The 20,899-nt window shown below is 41.1% G+C and overlaps 1 protein-coding gene across 2 annotated transcripts in view; it reads right to left on the minus strand.

Annotated features, from left to right (window-relative positions):
• ALKBH3 (alkB homolog 3, alpha-ketoglutarate dependent dioxygenase) overlaps positions 1 to 11,429 on the minus strand; it is a 42,314-nt gene extending 30,885 nt beyond the window's left edge. For both annotated transcript variants that reach the window (XR_016393795.1, XM_022592206.2), the window contains exons 1-7: positions 11,307 to 11,429; positions 9,526 to 9,674; positions 9,144 to 9,247; positions 8,293 to 8,327; positions 5,533 to 5,580; positions 3,180 to 3,283; positions 1,481 to 1,569 (exon numbers count right to left, since the gene is read on the minus strand). Coding sequence is in view for 1 of the 2 variants with exons in the window: in XM_022592206.2 (XP_022447914.1) it covers positions 1,481 to 1,569; positions 3,180 to 3,283; positions 5,533 to 5,580; positions 8,293 to 8,327; positions 9,144 to 9,247; positions 9,526 to 9,604 (459 nt within the window). In the remaining variant the exon portion in view is untranslated. The remainder of the gene's footprint in view (positions 1 to 1,480; positions 1,570 to 3,179; positions 3,284 to 5,532; positions 5,581 to 8,292; positions 8,328 to 9,143; positions 9,248 to 9,525; positions 9,675 to 11,306) is intronic.
• Positions 11,430 to 20,899: the final 9,470 nt, after the last annotated feature.

A 20,899-nucleotide genomic window follows, 5' to 3' on the forward strand; every position in this document is an offset into this window, starting at 1 on the left:
AGGTGGAACTATTACCCAAAATTTTGATATTCTTCATATTTATCTGTAGCTTCTAGATTTTCAATAACAGACACATATTACTTACATAATAAGAAAAGGATTATCATTTAAAAAATACTTTTGAAGAGTTGTAAAATGTCTCCAAGCATAAGTGGACACTCAACTCAGCAGATCTGTGTGCCTTATGTTTATTCTAAAGCAGTAGTTCTCAAGCAAGGTCAATTCTGACCCCTGGCAGATGTCTGGCAATGTCTAGAGCCATTTTTGGCTGTCACGACTGAGTGACGGGTGCTTATGGCAGCTCGTGGGCAGAAGTCATGGATATTGCTAGACATCCTACAATGCACAGGATAACCCTAAAAACAAAGAATTATCCAGCTTGAAATGTCAGTAATACCGAGGTTGAGAAATCCTGTTCTAAAAGATTAACTAGAATGAATAAGAACTTCTTCCCCACAGGCTGTTTAATCCTCAGCTTCTCTGCTATGACTGTTGACAAGAAGATAAACTAATTCTGACAGAAACACGGCCAGCAGTCTATGCTGGATTGGCCTAATTCAATTCTCTTCACGTTTCCAAGTCAACTTCAGATATAGAGGGTCTCAATGCTTCCCTGGATCACATTCTAAATGCAGCTGTAGAAACCAGAGCATACAGCTATCTCTTTATGTGAAAAAGCCATGTTTCCTTCAGTCAATATTTTATCCCTGAACATTTTAGTAAAATGGTAGTTTATGATAACAAATTACTAGAAGCTCTAAATGTGTCATATTTCTCTTTATTCCAATGCCATAAGCAAAACTCCATTTTCTTCAAAGTCTCTTTCAATAAAAACATAATATTATTTGCCAAAGGCAAGATTCCAGGGACTAAACAGAGAGCTGTTTCTTGGATCTTAATTCCATCATCTGGGCAAGCTTAATTTATATACTAGAATCTCTCTGTCTGTCATGGAAATTTTTAAAAACAAAAGAAGCAGCAGAGACAAGCCAAAGCAATGGTAAGTTAGAAGTATGAGAACTGCAACCACAGAATGAATGCAAAGTCAACAAGAAAAGCACAGATTTTTTCACAAATGGCAAAAGAGCCTGAGAAGTGGGAAGAAACATTCTGACCTCACTGGTCAGTCATAAGGCTTAGACCCCACAGCAAATATGTATCAGGAGGCACACAGAGGGCTATGGCCGGAAAAGCCCGGGGAAGGGGAGATTAGGAAAATAAATGATTCATTTCTCTGAAATCCTAGAGTCTGGTTCTAGTTCACTGTAGTTCCAGTTTTTTTCTCATCCTCTGTCTTTATCTATGGATCAAAAGCACATCAAGGGTAATAAGCCCAAAAGCTCAGTGTGTGAACCCAGAGGATTTTTTGAACTAGGAATCACCATGCAGCTCTGCAAGGTATCTTACTGTTATTTTATAGTACTCTACATTTATAGTATACAATCTATAAAACCAAACCAACAACAACATTCCAACATACGTGAGGATTTGGTTCCAAAGTGATTCTTGAATAAGTGTAAGGAAGTTCTCCATACCATGCTGTAAGTCTTGGTTGCTGGTAAGTTACATCTAAGAAAGAAAATACAGGGCCTTTGAAATGGTTTGATGCTATTTAAGGTGTACCTATTGAGTGCCAACACCATGCCTTGCAATGTATAAGAAGCTATGAGAAATACAAAGGAAGAGTAAGGACGGGCCCTGACCTTGAGGTTCCACCTTCACAGAGGGCGTGGGATTTCAGGAGTAGAATGGTGACAGCTAAAAGGAGGACGACAAGAGAAGGTACACTGGCAGAAACAGTATGGGTGAAGCTCTGAGGTGAGAATATGTGTGACTTATTTGTGTCAGTGATGACATAAACAAGAGTGAAGGAGACACAGCGCGGAACAGAAGGGTTCAGATTAGGGAGGGTCTAAAATGCAGGCTATGGAGTCTGAACCCTTGTAGGTAGGAACTTGTGGCACCAACGTCCATACAAGAAACAAGACAAACTGTTCACCCATGTGCCACCCTTGTGTAAGCCCTTTTGATTCCAAATGAAGAAAAAAGTGCTCTGACCAATCATAGCATGTAGCTAATTTTAGTCAAAAGGTTTTGATGTCCAATTTATTTGGAGAGGGAGTTACCCATAGATCTGCTATTTTTCCTACAACTGATTTCAACCACTACAACAATAAAAACAACAACAATAAAAGCAGCTAACATTCACTGAAGGCTTACTATGTAGCAGGCATTCTGTTAAGTATTTATCATGCACTATCTCATTTAATTATCACAACAACCATGTAAGATAGGTATCAATATTATTATTCACTCTATTTTACAGATCAGAAAATCAGAAAACTATTTAACTGTAATTTGTTTAAAATTAACAATTATTTTGAAAGACAGAGCCAGCAATCAAAGCCAAGTCCGTCACCAAAAGCCCTGCTGTAGAAACTGCTGGGAATTAGAAGGCTGCCCTGAAAGAGCTGACTCTCATTCTGACACCGGAGTTACAAAAATGATGCCAGGATACTTTGCCTCTTTCTCCACAGAAAATTTAAATTCACTCAATGTGCCAGAAAGGAAATTCTATGCTAGAGCACAGGCACTCCCCAGTGACCGCCTCTGGTATAGCAGGTACTGTTGCTTGTGGATGACCACAGAGGAGCCTGTTCCAAGTCAGGTAATCTCAACAAGCTCAGTAGAATACTACAGATGCTGAAGCTAAGGGAGACTGGACTCTTCTAGTGAAACTAAAATGAGAATAAAAAGCTGATAAAAAAGGATCACAAAAGAATATATGCCAAATAGAATCAGGAAAAAAAGCTCTGGAAGTTTCTATGAAGAAAGAGGAAAGCTGGCACCATTTGCAGTAATAAATAGTGAACAAACACAAAAGGAGATAAGCATATCAACCACAGTTCAGTCAAACCAAACTTCCTTTGCTTCCCTGAATGCCCATCTTCTGCCACGTTCTGAGAACCACTTGCTGTTTCTTCTGCCAGGTACACTCTTCCCTGTCCCCTTTGACAGGCTAATTCCCACTCATCCTGAGGGTTCCAGTCAGGTTTTGAACTCTGTTTAAATCTGGCTGTGGTGCAAAGAAGCAACGGTGCAAAGAAGCAACGGTATTGGAATACATTCCGGAAAGGAAGACCAAACATCAACAACTGTGATCTCAGAGACCTACTTACCCTCTCTGATGGCAGTCCTCTGTTTCCAGGGAACATCCTGACAAAGCTGTTCAAATACTGAGTCGGCTTCTTTTAAGTCAACAAAGCCAGGATACAAACACACCCTTGATGCAGAAAGAACAGTTATTAACTAAAGAATACAGAAAAAGATGAGTTAGACTCTAATCATTAGCAGAATAAATTAATCTGGATGATGCTTCCTTTCGTGGGGAGATGAAATCATCTTACCACACCTCCAGAGCTTAATCACCCAGATCACGATGCTCCAGATGTAAAATAAACCTCTTTCAAGTTAAGACAAATAAAAGAGGCAATGAAGGATAAAGAGGTACATGACAGCTTTCATAGCTATGGTTCAAATATTACCCAAGCACTGCTTAGCTGTGAAACCTTGGACAAGTTACTTAACCTCTCTGAACCTTGGTTTTTCTCATCTGTAACACAAAGATGATCTCCACCTTATAGCATCACTGTGAAATGTAGAATAACTAATAAAATGCTTGGCCCTGTGTTACTTTAACAATTGGTAGTCTTCTAAGACTATGCTAATTGTAGGGAAAGCAATCATTTATAACTATCAAAATAAACATATCCAAATAAGGGTTCTGTCTCTCATTGAATATACACTTATTTCAACAGTGCCAAGCCAGCTCAAAATTGTTTTGGCTATCTTTTTTTTTTTTTTTCTCCTTTAAACAGCTTTATTGAGGTATAATTTACATACTGTAAAATTCAACAAAGAATAATGTCTTCAAGGTTTATCCATGTTGTAGCACATTATCAGAACATTTCTTTTTACGGTAGAATAAAATATTTCATTATATAGACATACTGCATTTTCTTTATCCATTCACCAAGAGATGGACATTTGAGTTGTTTCTACTTTTGCCTACTATGAACGCTGCTATGGACATTCACATGCAAGTCTTTTTGTGGATGTATGTTTTCATTTCTCTTGGGTAAGACACCTAGGAGTGAAGTTGCTGGGTCATACGGTAAATGTATGCTTAACTTTTTAAGAAACCATCAAACTTTTTTCTAAAAGGGTTGTACTATTTTACATTCCCACCAGCAATACAGGAAGGCTCTAATTTTTCCACATCCTCATTTATAATAACACTTATTATTGTCTTTTTGATTAGGGAAATTCTAGTGAATATAAAGTGGTATTTCATTGTGGTTTTGATTTCTGTGTCCCTAATATACTATTTCATTTTAACAGTGCATTTGGCTTTTTTGGATACCTTTCTTACGAAATGTTCTGAAAGCCCACGGAACACTCTCTTCAACAGCCTTGTTGGTAGTAAATTTTCACTCTTTAAAGGTACATTTAATTTTTTTTAACAAGTAATTTATTAATTAATTTTAACCTGTTGTCCAATTTAAAATGTTTGGATCTGAATTATTACTTTTTTCCAGTTTTACTAAGATATAATTGACATACAGCACTGTATAAGTTTACAGTGCACAGCCTAATGATTTGGCTTACACATATTGTGAAATGATTTTGTGAAAGAGCCAAAGCTCACCTGAAGCCATACCAGGTTAACAATGAGATGTGACCAAAATAATGCAACTGGTTTTCTTGTGTGACTATTAAACTTGCTTTAAAAGGGAAGTTCTGAAAAAGGCTATAATAGCAGTGCCAGTGGACTAATTATAGAGGCTTCCAAGTCCACCAGCAACTCTTTCTAAGCAATTCATTTAGATAGATAAGTTCTGATTTATTTAAATGTCTCATTATTTTATAGTGACATGCATTAAGGTGATGCTTTCAAAATGTTCTGAAACAATGACTAATGCCTAATATACCCTAAATCATATATGCTTTAATTTTATTGAAATCTACCTTTATATAGCAATATGGCATAACTTAATATATATTATATATAATAACGTATGATTAACATAATATGTAATAATATTGGATTGGCCAAAAAGTTCGTTCAGTTTTAAATAAAAATAAAAGACACATTTTCCACTTTCACCAAGAACTTTATTGAACAACGTATTCACCAACCGAACAATCTTTTTGCCAACCCAATACATACAATGTAATCTAACAATAATAATATAATGTAACACAAACAGCACAGAAGTTGAGGCCAGACCCAACTCTAATATTAAATTACTCTGTAGCCTAGGAAAAAGTACTCAATCTCCCTGGACCTCATTTCCTCATCTGAAAAACTGGAGAAGTAAGCTACTATACCTGAGAGGCTTTGAAAATGTTTTGAAGCTAGTATAAAAGGAGATATTACCACATTAATTACTTTAATCAAGGGAGTAGAATATTTTAAGAGACTATAACTCAGTGATAATTATAGTCCCTTTCTAGTGAGGATTCACTTACCTAGATACGCCTGTGGGTGACAGGCTGATTTCATACACACCCTCTTTACTAAAGAAACAAAGAAAACAAAGACTTGTTAGTGTCAAGCAAAGCAATATACTGCACGTAGCGGAAGGAAGCGTTGTCCTGCAGAGCTCACAAAGTCCTAGCTCACCAAAATCACTTCACGACGAAGGCGCACTACGAGGGAAGTACAGCCCCACCTTCTTCTACCACTGAGGTAAGGGGCAACAGTGTGGTAATCATTAATGGCACTGGGATTGGAATCCTGACAAAATCAGGCCATGGAGGCAAAAACCAGGACAATATAAATTCTAGTGCTATCCCTTTATATTTCACCCATAATTCAGGCTGATGTGGTGCAGGAATCTATCACACAAAGGGGTGGCAAATAGAGTACCCCCTTGGAGACTCTGGAATAGAGCTACATTGAACAGAAGCAAGTACAAGGTCCCCATGAGCTAGCTCCACCTCCTGACAGTTCCCACAGACGCCTCGGCTTCCACGGTGATTACCGCTGGGAACCTTCTGAATACATCACCACGTGCCTAACCCCGTGCTTTTCTACATGCTGGCATGCCTCCCCGCCGTCTAGCACCCCCAATCCACCACCCCCGGCTTTGGTCCAGTGGAAAATTCTAACTCATCCTTCAAAATCTCAGCTCAGCATCACCTACTCTAAACCTTTCCTGACCTGTAATCCAGGCAAATAATGTTAGCTATCTCATCCTCTGTCACCACACCACATTACCTACAAGTCTACACTTCCAAGATATTCGGGATTACAACTTATCTGACTACACGTCTATTTCATTTACTAGACTATGGGCTCCTGAAGGGCTGGAATGGGTTATTTTTCTGTTTCCTAGTGCCTGGCACATAATAGATGAGCAGTAAAAAGCTTACTGAACTTAATCAAATGTGCAACAGTACAAAACTGTTACAGATGGGCAGGGCAGTGAGGTCTATAAACCACCATGGTGAGAAAAGTGACCCAGACTGGAGAGGTACCTCTGTCAAGATAACTGTGTCAGATTCTTCTCACAGAGGTAAGTTATAGAGAATAACATAAAGGGACAGTATTTACATCACCCTTTTCCACGTGAGTTAGCAGTTCATGATCTTTGAGCTGGGCTCTTAGGTAGATGTGAGAGCCGCTCTGAGCCAAAATGTAGGCAGAGTTATTATCATAAACATTTAGCACATTTCAAAATGAGTTGCCTATAAAGCTTCCTAGAGTGTGAATATAATATTTCAGTGTGACATATTTTGGGCCACATTTAGAAACGCTCACTTCAAATGTGAGGGACATTTCTGGCTATTAAAAAAAAAAAATCTAGAGACTTCCCTAGGTTCCCTTCCACTTCCTGGCACGGTGGTCAAGAATCCGCCTGCCAATGCAGGGGACACGGGATCAATCCCTGATCCGGGAAGATCCCACATGCCACGGAGCAACTAAGCCCGTGCGCCACAACTACTGAGCTTGCCCTCTAGGGCCCGCGAGCCACAACTACTGAAGCCCAGGTGCCTAGAGTCCGTGCTCCGCAACAAGAGAAGCCACTGCAATAAGAAGCCCACGCACCGCAATGAAAAACAGTCCCCTCTCGCCACAACTAGAGAAAGCCCGTGCGCAGCATCGAAGACCCAATGAGGTCAAAAAATAAAAATCTAGCATAGCTAACTTCAGATAAACAGAATTAACAAACCCTATGGTCAAGGAGGAATGAGTGCTGTCATTTTCTTCTCTGACTTGGAAATTCACAATTGTCCATTTTTTCAACCTGAATGTCCTATCTGTAACAGGTTTCATGGTTTTGTTTCTTCTTTTTACCGTCAATGGAGGCAGCATCACATTTGTGTTTGCAAAACAAAGACTGTTAGAGCTACCAGACTGGGTCTTAAGTGATTATACAGTCCAAACCCTTAATACTACAGACAAGGAAACAAAAGTCCAGAGAGATAGCAATAACTTACCTAAGGACTAGGTAAGTTACCATATCTAACTAATGGCAAGGCCACACTACATACCCTCTTTGAAAGTATGATGACATCTGTGTTCGTTTTAAATTTTTCTAAGATATACAAGTCAATCTGCAAACAGCCAAACAGCTTAACAGTTGTTCACGAGCAACAGCATACACATAATGCTAATTTGCTAAAATAAAAGGATGCTTTCTACTGATAATTTATCTGCATCAGATGGAAACTGAGAAGCAGGAAAAGAGGAATCAAAGCACCTTTCATCATTTTGGAAAAGAGTATTTTAGACACAGATCACTACAAGAGAAATGTTTACTATCATTTAATTGCTCTGGAAGAGTTATGTGGTTTTAAGGAATGAACTGTAAGAGCATCTAGATTTCCAGCAGTTTTCTTAAGCATTGCTAGTAAAATGATACTTACAGGTTTTTCAAAGAGCCATGTTTCAATGACTCAGGAAAAAATCCCTCTCTGTCTTTACCTAGGAGATGTTTTAACTACTATCTGCAGACACAGGAGTGAAACAGGGTCTGGAAATCTACACCAGAGCCAGGAGTTTAATGTACAGATAGCTGGCTGCATTTCCCACACCATCTGCAGATTCAGAAAGGCTTCTCAAAAGACCAAGTTTAAAGACATCTGAGACAGGAATATCCCAGCCTAAAATTTAGACACATTGGCCATTATCTTTTCCAGATGGAAAAACCAGGGTGAGGGAAAGATCCTGGACTCTCCCTTTCACTGTGGGCAATGGTTACAGGAGGGCAGCGATTCACTTACTCGATCACTTGTGGCTCTGGGGCTCTGCGTACCACCTGCAAGGAAAAAGCCAGGTCTGATTTCTGAACGATTCCTAATCCTCAGGGAGGCTTACTTGCAGGATTACTGTATCCTCTCATTTCTAGTCAAAATAAATCAGGTTTAAAACTCTCCCTTTTTTATCCTAAGCTCTCACTATCCCACCAGAAACTCTTGTTTCTGTTCTTCTTAGAACTACGTCACAGTTACTAGTGGGCAGTAAAAGATGACAAAATTAGAATTAATACATTTTCCTAGCAGTCAGCAGCTCTGGAAAAATCATCTTTCCAAGGGATTTTTTAAAATAGAAGATATACTAGGAAATAAGGGGTTTTAATATTACTTATATAATTATTACTACAGCAAGATGCCTGATTTTTAGCTCTTTTTCCCCATGTTATTAAAAAGTGACTCTTCACCCTTTCTTACATCCTTCCCAGTGTGAGAAAAAGCTAAAAAGATCAGGCATTGTAGTAGCTGAAATTTCAATCCAATTCCAGAGATATGTGCTATACTAGCAATTTTTAGGACCATTAGAACTTAGATAACTAATGCAAGCTCTAGTCATGGTATAACCTCTAACCTCTAGTCATGTTACACGTCCTTGCCAAAAAAAATGGGAACTATATATGCCTACAAATTGGGGGAAGACTACAAAGAATCCTCAGACATACTAAGAAACTGATACTCCATATTTCATTATTATTATAATACTTTCAACTCTCTTTTTATTAGTGAGTTTATTCTGTCACTGTTTATTTGAGTGTCTACTATGTGACTGTTGCTTTTATAAATAAATCCTTGTTACTGTTGAAGAAGAAACAAGAATTTACCTCCTGGGGTTCTTTGAACACAAACTGTCTGTCAGACAGACGATGCTCCTTGTTCATCCAGGTTTGGCCAGGTCTCTGTTGGAGATGGTTCTCAGCAGTGGGAGCTGAAGCAAGAGAGAGAAGAGACTCAAACCTTAACATCAATTGAAATGGGAGTCCACTATAAACCAAAGGGATATATATAAAATAGGATGATACTTGTCCAGACACACACACACACACACACACACACACACGAGAACACACACACACACGAGAACACACACCACGAGAACACACACACACACGAGAACACACACACACACGAGAACACACACACACACACACACACACACACACACACACACACACACACACACACGAGATCCCCACAGGTTCTTGCCTGGCTGAACAATGGCCTGGCTCTTAGCAGGGCCAGCCCAGGCTCCCTGCACTCGGGCTCGCCGTCTTTTGTCCTCCATATTGATCAAGAAGGTTTCTGCTCTCAGCTTTCAGAATATTTCATTCCTGATTCAAACTACACAATGGTATCTGTTTAAAGAAAAAAAAAAAAAGATGTTTTAGTTGGGGTTGTGAGAGCTTGGACTATCAAGGGGTAATTATAATCCTTTCAAGCAGACGAGATGGTTCAATAGCAATCAGAGCTTCTACATGCAATCAACTTCTGACATCACAACATCTCAGTCAAGGAGCCTACTAAGTCACTTGGGGATGCTGCTTTTAATGTTTATCTTTTGCAATGTTTATCTTTTAATGTTTATGTTATCACAGTACTTTCACTTCATTCGCAAGAAAGTAGATGTTAAGAAATTCTAAAACCAGGACCTATCAAAAACCACATTACTCTTATTAGTCCCCCAAGAGCAGAACACAGAGAAACTGTAATACTCCACCTATGAACATTCAGAAATAGGCTAAGACACAGTTTCCCAGGGCATTGCCATATTCCATTATCACAGGCTGCATCAAACTTCCACGGAAGCTTGTTAAAAACACCTATGGCCTGTCTCAGGATGTGATGTAGGACGGATACAGGTGTTTGTCTTTATAACAAGCATTGTAGGAGATGATGATAAACAGGTATGTAAGGCCCACAAAGTTAAGTGGCTCACCCAGTGTCACTCAGGAAATCAACAGTAGGTAGACTAACATTCAAATTTTATTACGTTCCAGTCTTCAGCTAAGTAAAAAATCCACCTCGTCATGGCCAGTGATACTAATTTGACATTTTTGCCAATAAAAGTCTAGCCCACAGCAAATACAGGAGCATGCACAGCTACAAAAAAACAAAAATGGGAAGGGGGGGGAGTATTCCAACCCTGTAATCCATTTCCATCTCAAGTTCTCAAAGGTAACAGGCTCATTTGATAGCTTATTTAGCCTACAGATTCCCAGCTCCACCTCCAGACCTTCTGATTCAGTAGAATAAAGCTGGTCCCAGGAATCTGTATGTTTAACAAATTCCCCCAAATGATAAGTCTGTAAGTCTTCTTATTTAATAAGTGGGGAGAGGACAGAGGCTGCCATCTGCCCAAAAAGTTAATGGCAGAACCAAATACCAACTCTCCAGTCTCACATGATTTGCAGAGTAAGCCCTCATGTGACATTTTCTCTCAAGTGAGGCTTTAAAGTCTTAACACAACAATTAGCTACCGTTCTTGCTATGTTCACAGGGGAGCGATGTGTTACTATTATATGCACGGTACGGCTGTTGAAAATACAGATTCCAGAACCCCATCCCAGGCCTACTGAATTTCCAGTCCCAGACACTGTTAACTAACCCCACCTTCCATGCTGAGATTCTTTACTCGAATTAAGTGTGAGAACCCTGCTGCAGTGCAAACAGCAAGGGTTCTGGCGCCAGCCAGATCTGACACTTCCCAGCTGCATGGCCTGAGGCAAACGACTTAACATTTCTGAGCCTGTTTCTTCCTCTGTAAACAGAAGAACCAATACTTCTCTCACGGTCCAAGTGCGGGTTAAGCGATCCTCGAAGGTAAGAGAGCCTAGTCCTCTCAATAAGGGTTAGCAACTTTCTCTATTTTAGACCCTTCTTTCCTGGGAGGCCCTGAACGAGGTCCCGGAGGTCGCTCGGGAAGGGACCTCAGGGCGGTCCCCACACTCGCAGCCCCGGGCACCCAGCGATAGGCCTGGAGCCCTCACCTGCCGGCGGAGACGGGCGCAGAGGTTCAAAGCCGCTGGTCCTAAAGTAAACTCCGCTGCCCCCAGCCTGCTCCGCCGCCCGCGGTCCGGGGAAGCTTGAGCGCCGCGTACCGACCCCAGCAACTCTCAACCACAGGCCGCGGCGTCAGGCACTTCCTCTGACGTCACGTGCCACGGCCGCCGCTTCCGGCGCCACCTCCTGGAATCCGGGCAGCTCTGCGTTCCCGGTGCCTGGAGGGCCGACTCGCTGAAGGTGCACGTGGTAGGGCCGGGGTTCGAGGGGAGCACAGAGATTGAGCGTGCGGTGGAGCCCCGTGCGGGGCCGGGATATGGCGAAGGTGGGAATGAAGACGTATTAACTAGGCCGAAGTCCCTCTGGACATTCCCCGCACACCCCTAACTAGAGACGTCCAAGAGCCCGCTTCTTTGGTCTGTGCGGAAAGAGCGACTGAGACCCAGCGGGCCTGGCAGAAGGGCGAAGGCGTTGGGGGAACCTGGTCCTGATGTACTGAACAAAAGGATTTGACTTTTATCCCGAAAGCCATTCAGAGTCTAAGATGCACCTCCATTGTGTTGCCACTGCAGCCTGTGCATACCTCGATCACAGCACTTAGACCAGGGCATGGGACCACGCCTTATTCGTTATGGCTCTACAGTGCCAACAAGTTTTGCGTGAGAGAAGAGACCTGGGTTTCCGTCTATACACCATCATTTACTAGGTGTAGAATCTAGGTCGCGTACCCTGCTTCTTTATAAAATGGGCACAGCTTCTGTTGGGAGGATTAAATGAGATAATATATTTAAAGAATTTAGCACAATGCCTGGAACGCAGTAGAAACTCAGTAAATGTTAAGAGTGTCTTCTCTTCAACCCATCTGAGTTCTTGAGAAACATCTTTAAAGTAGCCATGGTAAATCATGTACCTCACAGTGTGAAAATAGCAAAAGTAGCACTAAATTAACTATGTCTGTGCAAGTTATTCTGTGAAAGTCTTTAAAATAAACCTTGTATTATATAATGCTTACCTGCAAGAAGCTCAGTATACCCTATCAATGACCCTGTGTTGTTGTTACTATCAACTAATAATTTGTCAGTGTCTGCTTCTGATTCAGGAACCTTGTATGTATCTTCCAAAGGATGTCATTTCTTTCTTTTCAATGATTATGGTTTTGGAACGGGAACAAAGAAGTCCTGGATTGTCCTCCAAGTAGAACATTTCTTAAAAATCAATCCATGGTCTGCTTGCACCCAAAATAACTGCATCACCTTTAACAGTTTTAACAGAGTCATCTGTATTTTTACCAAGTGCCCAAGGTGATTCTGATGCACACAATGTTTGAAAACCTTTGGGAGGCATGTAGGGTGACAAATTGTTCCGGTTTTTCTGGGACTGAGGGGTTTCCCAGGATGCAGGACTTTAAGTGCTAAAGCTGGAACGGCCCTGGGCAAACTGAGATGGTTGGTCACCCTAGATACATGTGAGTATATAGTTTTCGAAAGATGTTCTGGATGGGTGTTGGCATCCTGGGTTTCCTCATTTCTATTTGCAGTATTTGTGTTTTTGTTAGGGGTGGTAGCAGAGACCATGGGAGAGACAATGAAGGTGGGGTGCGTTACCAGTCACCAGCCTACTGATTCTCAGCCCCAGCCCCATACTTCTCTGCTCTGCTTGCAATACTAGAACGTTTCTCTCTTGCCATTTGGCTCGGTGTTAAGCTTCATCAGTGGAGGATGCTGGAGGGACATTAGAGGGAGAAATGTTAGAGAGAAGGAGCTCTTTCCCCTCACTCCAGAGTGCTTCTCTCAGCTGGCTCTGCAGTGCATGGTGGCCTGCTGTGATTGGCACCTCTCTGTGCGCTGAATTAGTTGAATTTACAGCCTTGTTAACATCTCTTGTGAAGTTAAGACATCATCTGGGAAGGAATGGGATCCCAAAACTTGAAATAGGGAATATCTGCTTGGACCCAGGTGAAATTGACCATCTTGAACATCCAAGTCACCCTGAGCCTCCCTTGGCAGTGGAAGCAGCTTGCCCTCCTGTGTCTGAGGAGACTGGTCATCCTTTGCTTGAAAACCCTGTGAAACCCTCACCTGGAGAGACGACTTAAAAAGTACAGCACAGGTCTGTGCTTCCTGATGGGTGGGAGTCTTCCAGATTTGTGCCTTCCTTCATGTTCTGCCTCGACATAGAGGTAGGTAGTGGCTGCTCCCTATATCTGCTGTTTCTGTATATCAGAGTTTTCTTTTTCCCCTTGTAGGTAACTTAATATTTTTTTCTCCTTGTTCAAATTACTATATGGTTTCTGTCTCCTGTTTAAGTCCTGACTGTTACAGTGTGATTGTGATAGCAGGGATGGGAGCAATGGGTAGCAAATGGCTGGGTCCAGGGTGGGCCTTAAACTGTAGGTAGTGGGGTTGCCTCTGATTTGGACCCTTATTATCTCTGGCCCTTTACTCTTGCACTACCTTCTTGATTCTCTTCACCTGAGACAACCCTCCTGAAGTCCCAGTAGGCACAAATCTGGAAGCTGAAATCAGCGTTTCTCAGCATGTAGTCAGAAGACCATCTGCACTGGAGTCCGTAGGGGATGCTTGTATATATGAAGATTCCAGGCCCCCCGGTAGGTCTGGGGCAGGGCCCAGCAATTTGCATTTTTAACAGTGCCTTGTTTCATTTTGCAAGAAGCTTCACGAGTTCTCTTTACCTTTTCCAGCTGCCTGCTTTATTCAGGTGGTTACTTTTCCACCCAACAGTTATCTCATCCCCTGGATGGCAAAACTGATAGATACTTTACGTGGTGGTAGCTCTTAGAAATGATTCTGGGTGAGGCAACACAAATGTAGCCTGTTTTCAGTTGCTGATTTTCACACCAGACTCTTGCCAGACATTCAATCACCTGCTGCTGAATTGCTGAGAAAATCCAATCCAAGGCAAATAACCACCATCACGCTAGCAGTTCTCAGTGAAGGTTTCATAGAGAAATTCCCAGCTCACGTCTCAACTGCCAAAGGCTTATTAGCATTTCCTGGCTTGAGGGAGGAGGAGGGTGTTTGTGCGGAGGCTTTCCAGTCTCTGTCAACTTTAAACATTGTTGAGGGAGAAAGGATGCTTCCCCAGACTCCAGACAGGAACTCCTCCTGTTCAGTGCCCAGCATGATTGCAGGTGGTGCCAGAGATAAAATCTACCATCGAACCATAGTGTAAATGATATTAAAGCACAGTATAATTGGATGTGAAATTGTGGAGAGCAGACAAAAATCCAGGACAGGAGAGACCACTAGAGGTTATGGGCATCAGTGAAGACCTTTATGGCAAACGGGGAGTTATGTCAAGGTTTTAAAGTATGTAGCATTCATATGGCGCAAAGGTGTTCTGATAGTTAACATTACGCCTGAAAAGGGTTAGCTACATTTCCACGTCCTTGTTTCTAAATAGTAGCAAGTAATATTATTCGTTAACATTTCTTGAGAGCTTCTTGCATGCCAGGTGCTGCTCCGATTACTTACATGCCTACGCTAATGTAATTTCTAGAGCAACCTTGTGTTGTAGGTAATATAAATATTGGTTCCATTTACAAAGGAGAAAACTGAACCACTATGCTTCATGATGCCACCATGCCACTACTCTACAAATACAGGGCAGAATGAAAGCCAAATTAAGAAAGGCAGGACTATTCCTGGAATGATACGTGGAGCCATTTCCTGGGACCTCATAGCTGGTTTCTTTCAGTGACTTCAAAAGTGAAGGGTTGGTAGCAATATAATCCAGCAGACCCTGGGTTATAGGTCGTTCTTAATGGCTTTATCTAGATGGCTTAGCAGATTCCTCTTTAGAGTTACCCAGTCCTCACAGCTGTGTGAACTGTATTATATCAAGTGTATGAACTGTGTCTCAGCCTCACTACTTCCTTGGTGGGTGACTTCAGAAAAGTTACTAAAGCCCTCCCAACCTTAGTTTTCCTCATCTGTTGGATTGTGTGAAGATTCGCTCATACATTCACTGATAGACACATTTAATCAACTAATAATGAGTACTGACTGTAGCTAGCACTGTGCTAGATGCTGGGGACAAAGTTGTGATCAAGACAGACCTGGTTCCTGCCCTCGTGGAAGTTATAGTCTAGCAGGGAAGGTAGACATTTAAACAACAGATATTACAGGTGTGGTATTTTATATGAGACTCTATCTTGGGGGACCTGAACTAGTGGAGTAATATCCCCATTGTATGTTGAGTCCTAGGTTGGTTGGGAGTTCTGATTTGGATTTAATTCAGATGGTGGGTTAGCAGCTGGTGGTTGGCTGTTCTAGACTACCCTTAGCTCCATGTGGTCTCTCATCCTTGAACAAGCTCACCAGGTATGTTCCAATAGTGGTGTCAGGGGAGGTGTGTGCAAACACACAAGACCTCTCTTGGCCAAAGCAAGCCAGCTCAGTTTCAAGGAGCGGGGAAATAGACTTCACCTCTTGACTGGAGTTGTAAAGTCACATTGCAAAGGGTATGGATACTGGGAGGAGTAGAGTATTGAAGCCATTTTTGCAATCATTCTACCACACTACTTGATAGGGAGTATTGGAGAAACAGTTCCTGTAGGAATAGAGAGTGAGGGAAAGAGTTTTGTTGTTGTTTTTTTCTTTTTTCTTCCCCTTCTTTTTAGCGGTACGCAGGCCTCTTACTGTTGTGGCCTCTCCCGTTGCGGAGCACAGGCTCCGGACGTGCAGGCTCAGCGGCCATGGCTCACGGGCTCATGGGCCCAGCCGCTCCGCGGCATGTGGGATCTTCCCGGACCGGGGCAGCACGAACCCGTGTCCCCTGCATCGGCAGGCGGACTCTCAACCACTGCGCCACCAGGGAAGCCCAGGGAAAGAGTTTTTTGAGATGAGGTAGAAAAGAGGCAGATCATGCAGGCCTTGAGAGGCATAATAAACATTAAATGTTAATTTATATACGGTATGAAGTATATGATTAACATTAAATACTCACCCTTTCTCCATTACTTTCCATCTCATAGGATACTCTGAAATGGTTGTCAAATCCATTTGTTTTAAAAAGGTGAAAGATGTATGTGATCTAAAGAGAAACCAGAGTATTGGTCCATTTGTCCTTAGGTGTGTCCGAAGGCAGGGATTGTTTTCTTTCAAGTGATTAGGATGCTGGCCAGAAAACAGTCAACAAAAACTTATTACTGAATAAGTTAAAAGTACCTGAAATTATTAAGTTAACGATTAGTGGAATAAGTCCCCTAATGCCTTAGGAATAAATTATCCACTTTGTAGAAGCAAATCCATTATGTAAAGAGGCATAAAAGCTAAATTGATGTGCCTAGGTTGTCTTTTGCCCGGAAAGAACGAAAGACAACATAGCTGTTAAATAGGGTATTCATCTGAGGCTCCGCTTACAGCTTTTCCATAGGTTGTGTAGTGCTTGGCAACCACCACTGGTTTGTCCACTTGTCAAATGCAGCCAACACCTGCATCAGGGTGGGTGCATGAATAAAAAAACATAGTAAGCCTAAATCATTCCTATGCATGGAATAACACTCTGGATAAACTGGGCATGTTAAAAGTGGCCTTATAGCTTTCATACTTCTAGTACCACTTGCTGGGCAGAAACCACATTTATAAGGTATGAGTCTGAAAGGATTATTCCAGGTCTTGCACCATTGTGCTCTCAGGGGCAGAACAGTGGCTTTGCAGAGACGAGCTAGTCAACAGTACACTAGGTAGGAGAATCTGACTCCATGTAGTGAAAGCACATAGAGCTTCCATTTTTAGAAATTAGGTTGGAGATCCTGAGGGGTATCTGGTATAAAACACCTACAAATAAAAGATAAAATGCTTTTCAATAACGAATTGGCCTGTGCAAAAAAGATTTCCTCTGAGACCAGGAGTAATGTGGGAACGTGAGTCCAGAGAGATGAGTAAGCTGGGGCATATACATTCCTGGGTGGCCAACTGCTTGGATATTCCTGGGGGAGGGGGTAGGTGGCTTGGGACGGGATGGAGACAAAGTTCATGAAGGGGAGTTACAGCAGAGACCTTCTGCATAAAGCTGGGACCGAGGAAGGAGTACGTACCGGGAGGGGGTGCAGAAAAGAAATCTCACAGAGGCCAACAGCAAGAAAACTATTTTGTCTTGGCATTAACTTAGGGTAGGGAAAACTCTTCCCTAAGAATTCATGGCCACTAGCCTAACTTTACATAGGATTAAAGGCTGAATTAATACCATTTATACAATTCCCCTGTCCACTCCCCCAAACCCAAGACCAACAAAAACCAACAACTGCATAGGCTGAGAATTTTAATTTAAGGCAGGTGAAAATTGGTAGTGCCCTCATGTCTGATGCAAACAAACACAAATCCTGCCAGGAAAATTTACACTCAGTAAGACTTTGAATAATTCCAATATAGGTCTAATGAACATAAACACACACACACACAAATCATGAAAAATACTGGGAAAGGAAGCACCATTAGCAAAAGTCAGCAGACACAGTAGAAACATCTACAAAAACTATTGGATTATTGGAACTATTAGATACACAACATAATGATGTTTAATATGTTGAAATAAATAAAAGAATGAAAAACATAAATATAGTTTAAAAATAGCTTTGAAATTTTGATGGTTTTAAAAAGAACCAAATGTAACAATTAAAATTAAAAACTCAGTGAAGCCTCTATTTCTGGGTGGGATGTGGTAGTAGTGAGCAGTCACTATAATGGAAAAAATAAACAAGTAAATTATAATTTGTTTTTCTTTGAAGACACTGGAGATTTTTGGATGCAATGAGGACTAGCTTAACTAAAATTCTAAAGAAAGAACCCTTGCTAGGTGAGCTGGCTATGTTCTTCCCCAGGGACATTTTCCAAGCATGACAATGGAGAATTGGGTTTGCCAAAGACAGTGGCATCTCTACAAGGGGAAAGAGAATCCAACAGACCTTTTCACAGCCATTGGGATGGCATGATAGATTGGAATCTAGAACAGTTCTCAAATGCATAACCAGTTTGCCCTACAAGGCATTTGCTGAGTACTAGGGTAGCACAGAAGGATAGAGGGCTGGGATGGAAAGACAAGGTAAAACCTCTCAGTCTTACTATGCCTTAAAAACCAAGTTCTGAGAAAGAAAAGCCCACAAGAAACATATGACAGGTTTCATTCTGCTGACATTTCAAACTATGGGGCACTGAATTTAATTAAAGTGGCATCCTAACCCTAGCTCAGCTCAATACCCACGCTATCTACCAGCGAGGAGGCAAGCCCTCCCTGGAGAAAAATAACATTGACTTCAGTCTTGATGGTTCTTTTATATAGAATGTCTGGCATACAATTTTTAAAAATTATGGGATGTGCAAGGAGGCAGAAAAATGTGACTGCTCATCAAGAGAAAAAACAAACAAGTAGATCCACAGATAATCCAAATGTAGGAGTAAGCAGACAAGGACTTTAAAACGATTGGAATATTTATAAAAATAGAGGAAATGGACAAAATATGAAAAAGGGAGTATTTAAATAGGTGATTAGAAATTACATGAAAGAATCAAATGAACATTCCAGACATGAAATGTTTAATACCTGATATTACATGGATTTAACATCAGAATGTATCCTCAATATGGTAGGATTAGTGAACTTAAAAGATGGTCAGGGGCTTCCCTGGTGGCTCAGTGGTTGAGAGTCCGCCTGCCGATGCAGGGGACACAGGTTCGTGCCCCGGTCTGGGAAGATCCCACATGCCGCGGAGCGGCTGGGCCTGTGAGCCATGGCCGCTGAGCCTGTGTGTCCGGAGCCTGTGCTCCACAACGGGAGAGGCCACAACAGTGAGAGGCCCACGTACCACAAAAAAAAAAAAAAAAAAAAAAAAAAAGAAGATGGTCAATAGAAAAGAAGCTAAGTTGAGCTAACCTAAACCCTCTTACTATATAATCCAGTAATCACGCTCCTTGGTATTTACCCGAAATGAGCTGAAAACTTTTGTCCACATAAAACCCTGCACGCAAATGTTCATAGCAGCTTAATTCATGATTGTCCAAACTAGAAGCAACCAAGATGCCCTTCAGTATAAGCAAACTGTGGTACATCTGTACAATGGAATATTATTCAGCAATAAAAATAGAGCTCTCAAGCCCTCAGAAGTCATGGAGGAATCTTAAATGCATATTAAGTGAAAAAAGTCAGTCTGAAAAGGCTATGTACTGTATGATTCCAACTATAGAATTCTGAAAAAGGCAAAATTATAGAGGCAACAGAAAGACCACTGATGCCAGGGTTTGGAGGTCGGGGGAAAGGAAGGGATTAATAAATGGAGCATGGGAGTTTTAGGGCAGTGAAACTATTCTTTATGATACTATAATGGTGGTTATATCACATGCATTTTCTGTAAACATAAAACTGCTCTGTACAGTCTATTAATTTTAAAAAGTGACAGTCAGTAGAAGATATCCAAGCACAGAGAGAAAGAAAAAAATGGAAAACTTAATGGAGGATTCTGGCAGTTTGGCTAACTAATACAACTAGATTTTGGCTAAATTAGGACAAACATGCTGAGTGACCACAAAATCCCTATGAATGTTAGTCGTAAGTTGTCTGTATGGCTCCTCTGTTCTTTGCAGAAATTTTGAATTTCCCTGGGTTGTTCTGTCGTATATCTATTAGCTTATATCATACTGAATCCCCAACTAGAAGAAATGTAAAAAAGAATGTTTATGCGAACTCTTTAAAAATTAATTTGTAACCACTCTACATTTTAATGCAAGGCTGGACTCACAAGAAATAAAAATGGTATCTCTAAGGGCAGAAGACAAACCAAACCAAAAGGGAAAAAAGTGTAAGAAACTGAAACGAGAGCTAGAAGCAGGGAGCAGTAAGGAAAATAAATCAGTGAGGGAAATGCCCAAATCAGCATTAGTAAGAGGAGAGTAACTCTTGGAATCACTACAAGGTGAGAGAACTAGGCCTGAGATTCCTGCATCGTCGGGTACCTCAGAGAGTGGTGCCGTGTGGTAGAGGGCCTAGGCCGCTGACAGACAGAAACAAAACATTCATCTCTGCAGAACATCCCAATTTAGCCCTCAGGATTCGTCTCCAGATTAAAATCAAACAAATAGACTTCAAAATAAAAATATCAAACACAGAAGAAAACAAACATCCAGGTAAGAGCAAAAATATAAAAAATAGATTTAGACTCCTAAGAATTTCAGATGGAAGAATCACCAGATGTGGAATGTAAAAGACCAATGTATGAAATACTTTCATTAACTTTTAAAACTGAATTTTTAAAATAAGCACACACTAAGAAACTATGAATGACCAGGCAAATTTAAACAAGAATTAAAAAGAACTTTTTTAAAATGAAAAATATAACTGAAATTAAAATAGCAGTGAATAGCTTTAACAGCAGGTAAAAATATATGAAGAAAGAATCAGAGAACTGGAACGTAGATGTAAAGAAATTATGTAGCATGCAGCTCAGGGAGACAAGAAGTATGGAAAATATGAACGAGAGGTTAAGAGACAGAATAAAGAATATGACACATGAGAGGCAGATGGAGACAATGGGGATTTTTCAGAAAGACAAAAGACATGAATTAGA

Source organism: Delphinapterus leucas, chromosome 7 (assembly GCF_059928025.1).
Source record: "Delphinapterus leucas isolate spDelLeu-1000000601 "Yukka" chromosome 7, BTC_Dleu_Yukka2, whole genome shotgun sequence".
Taxonomy (NCBI): Eukaryota; Metazoa; Chordata; class Mammalia; order Artiodactyla; family Monodontidae; genus Delphinapterus; species Delphinapterus leucas.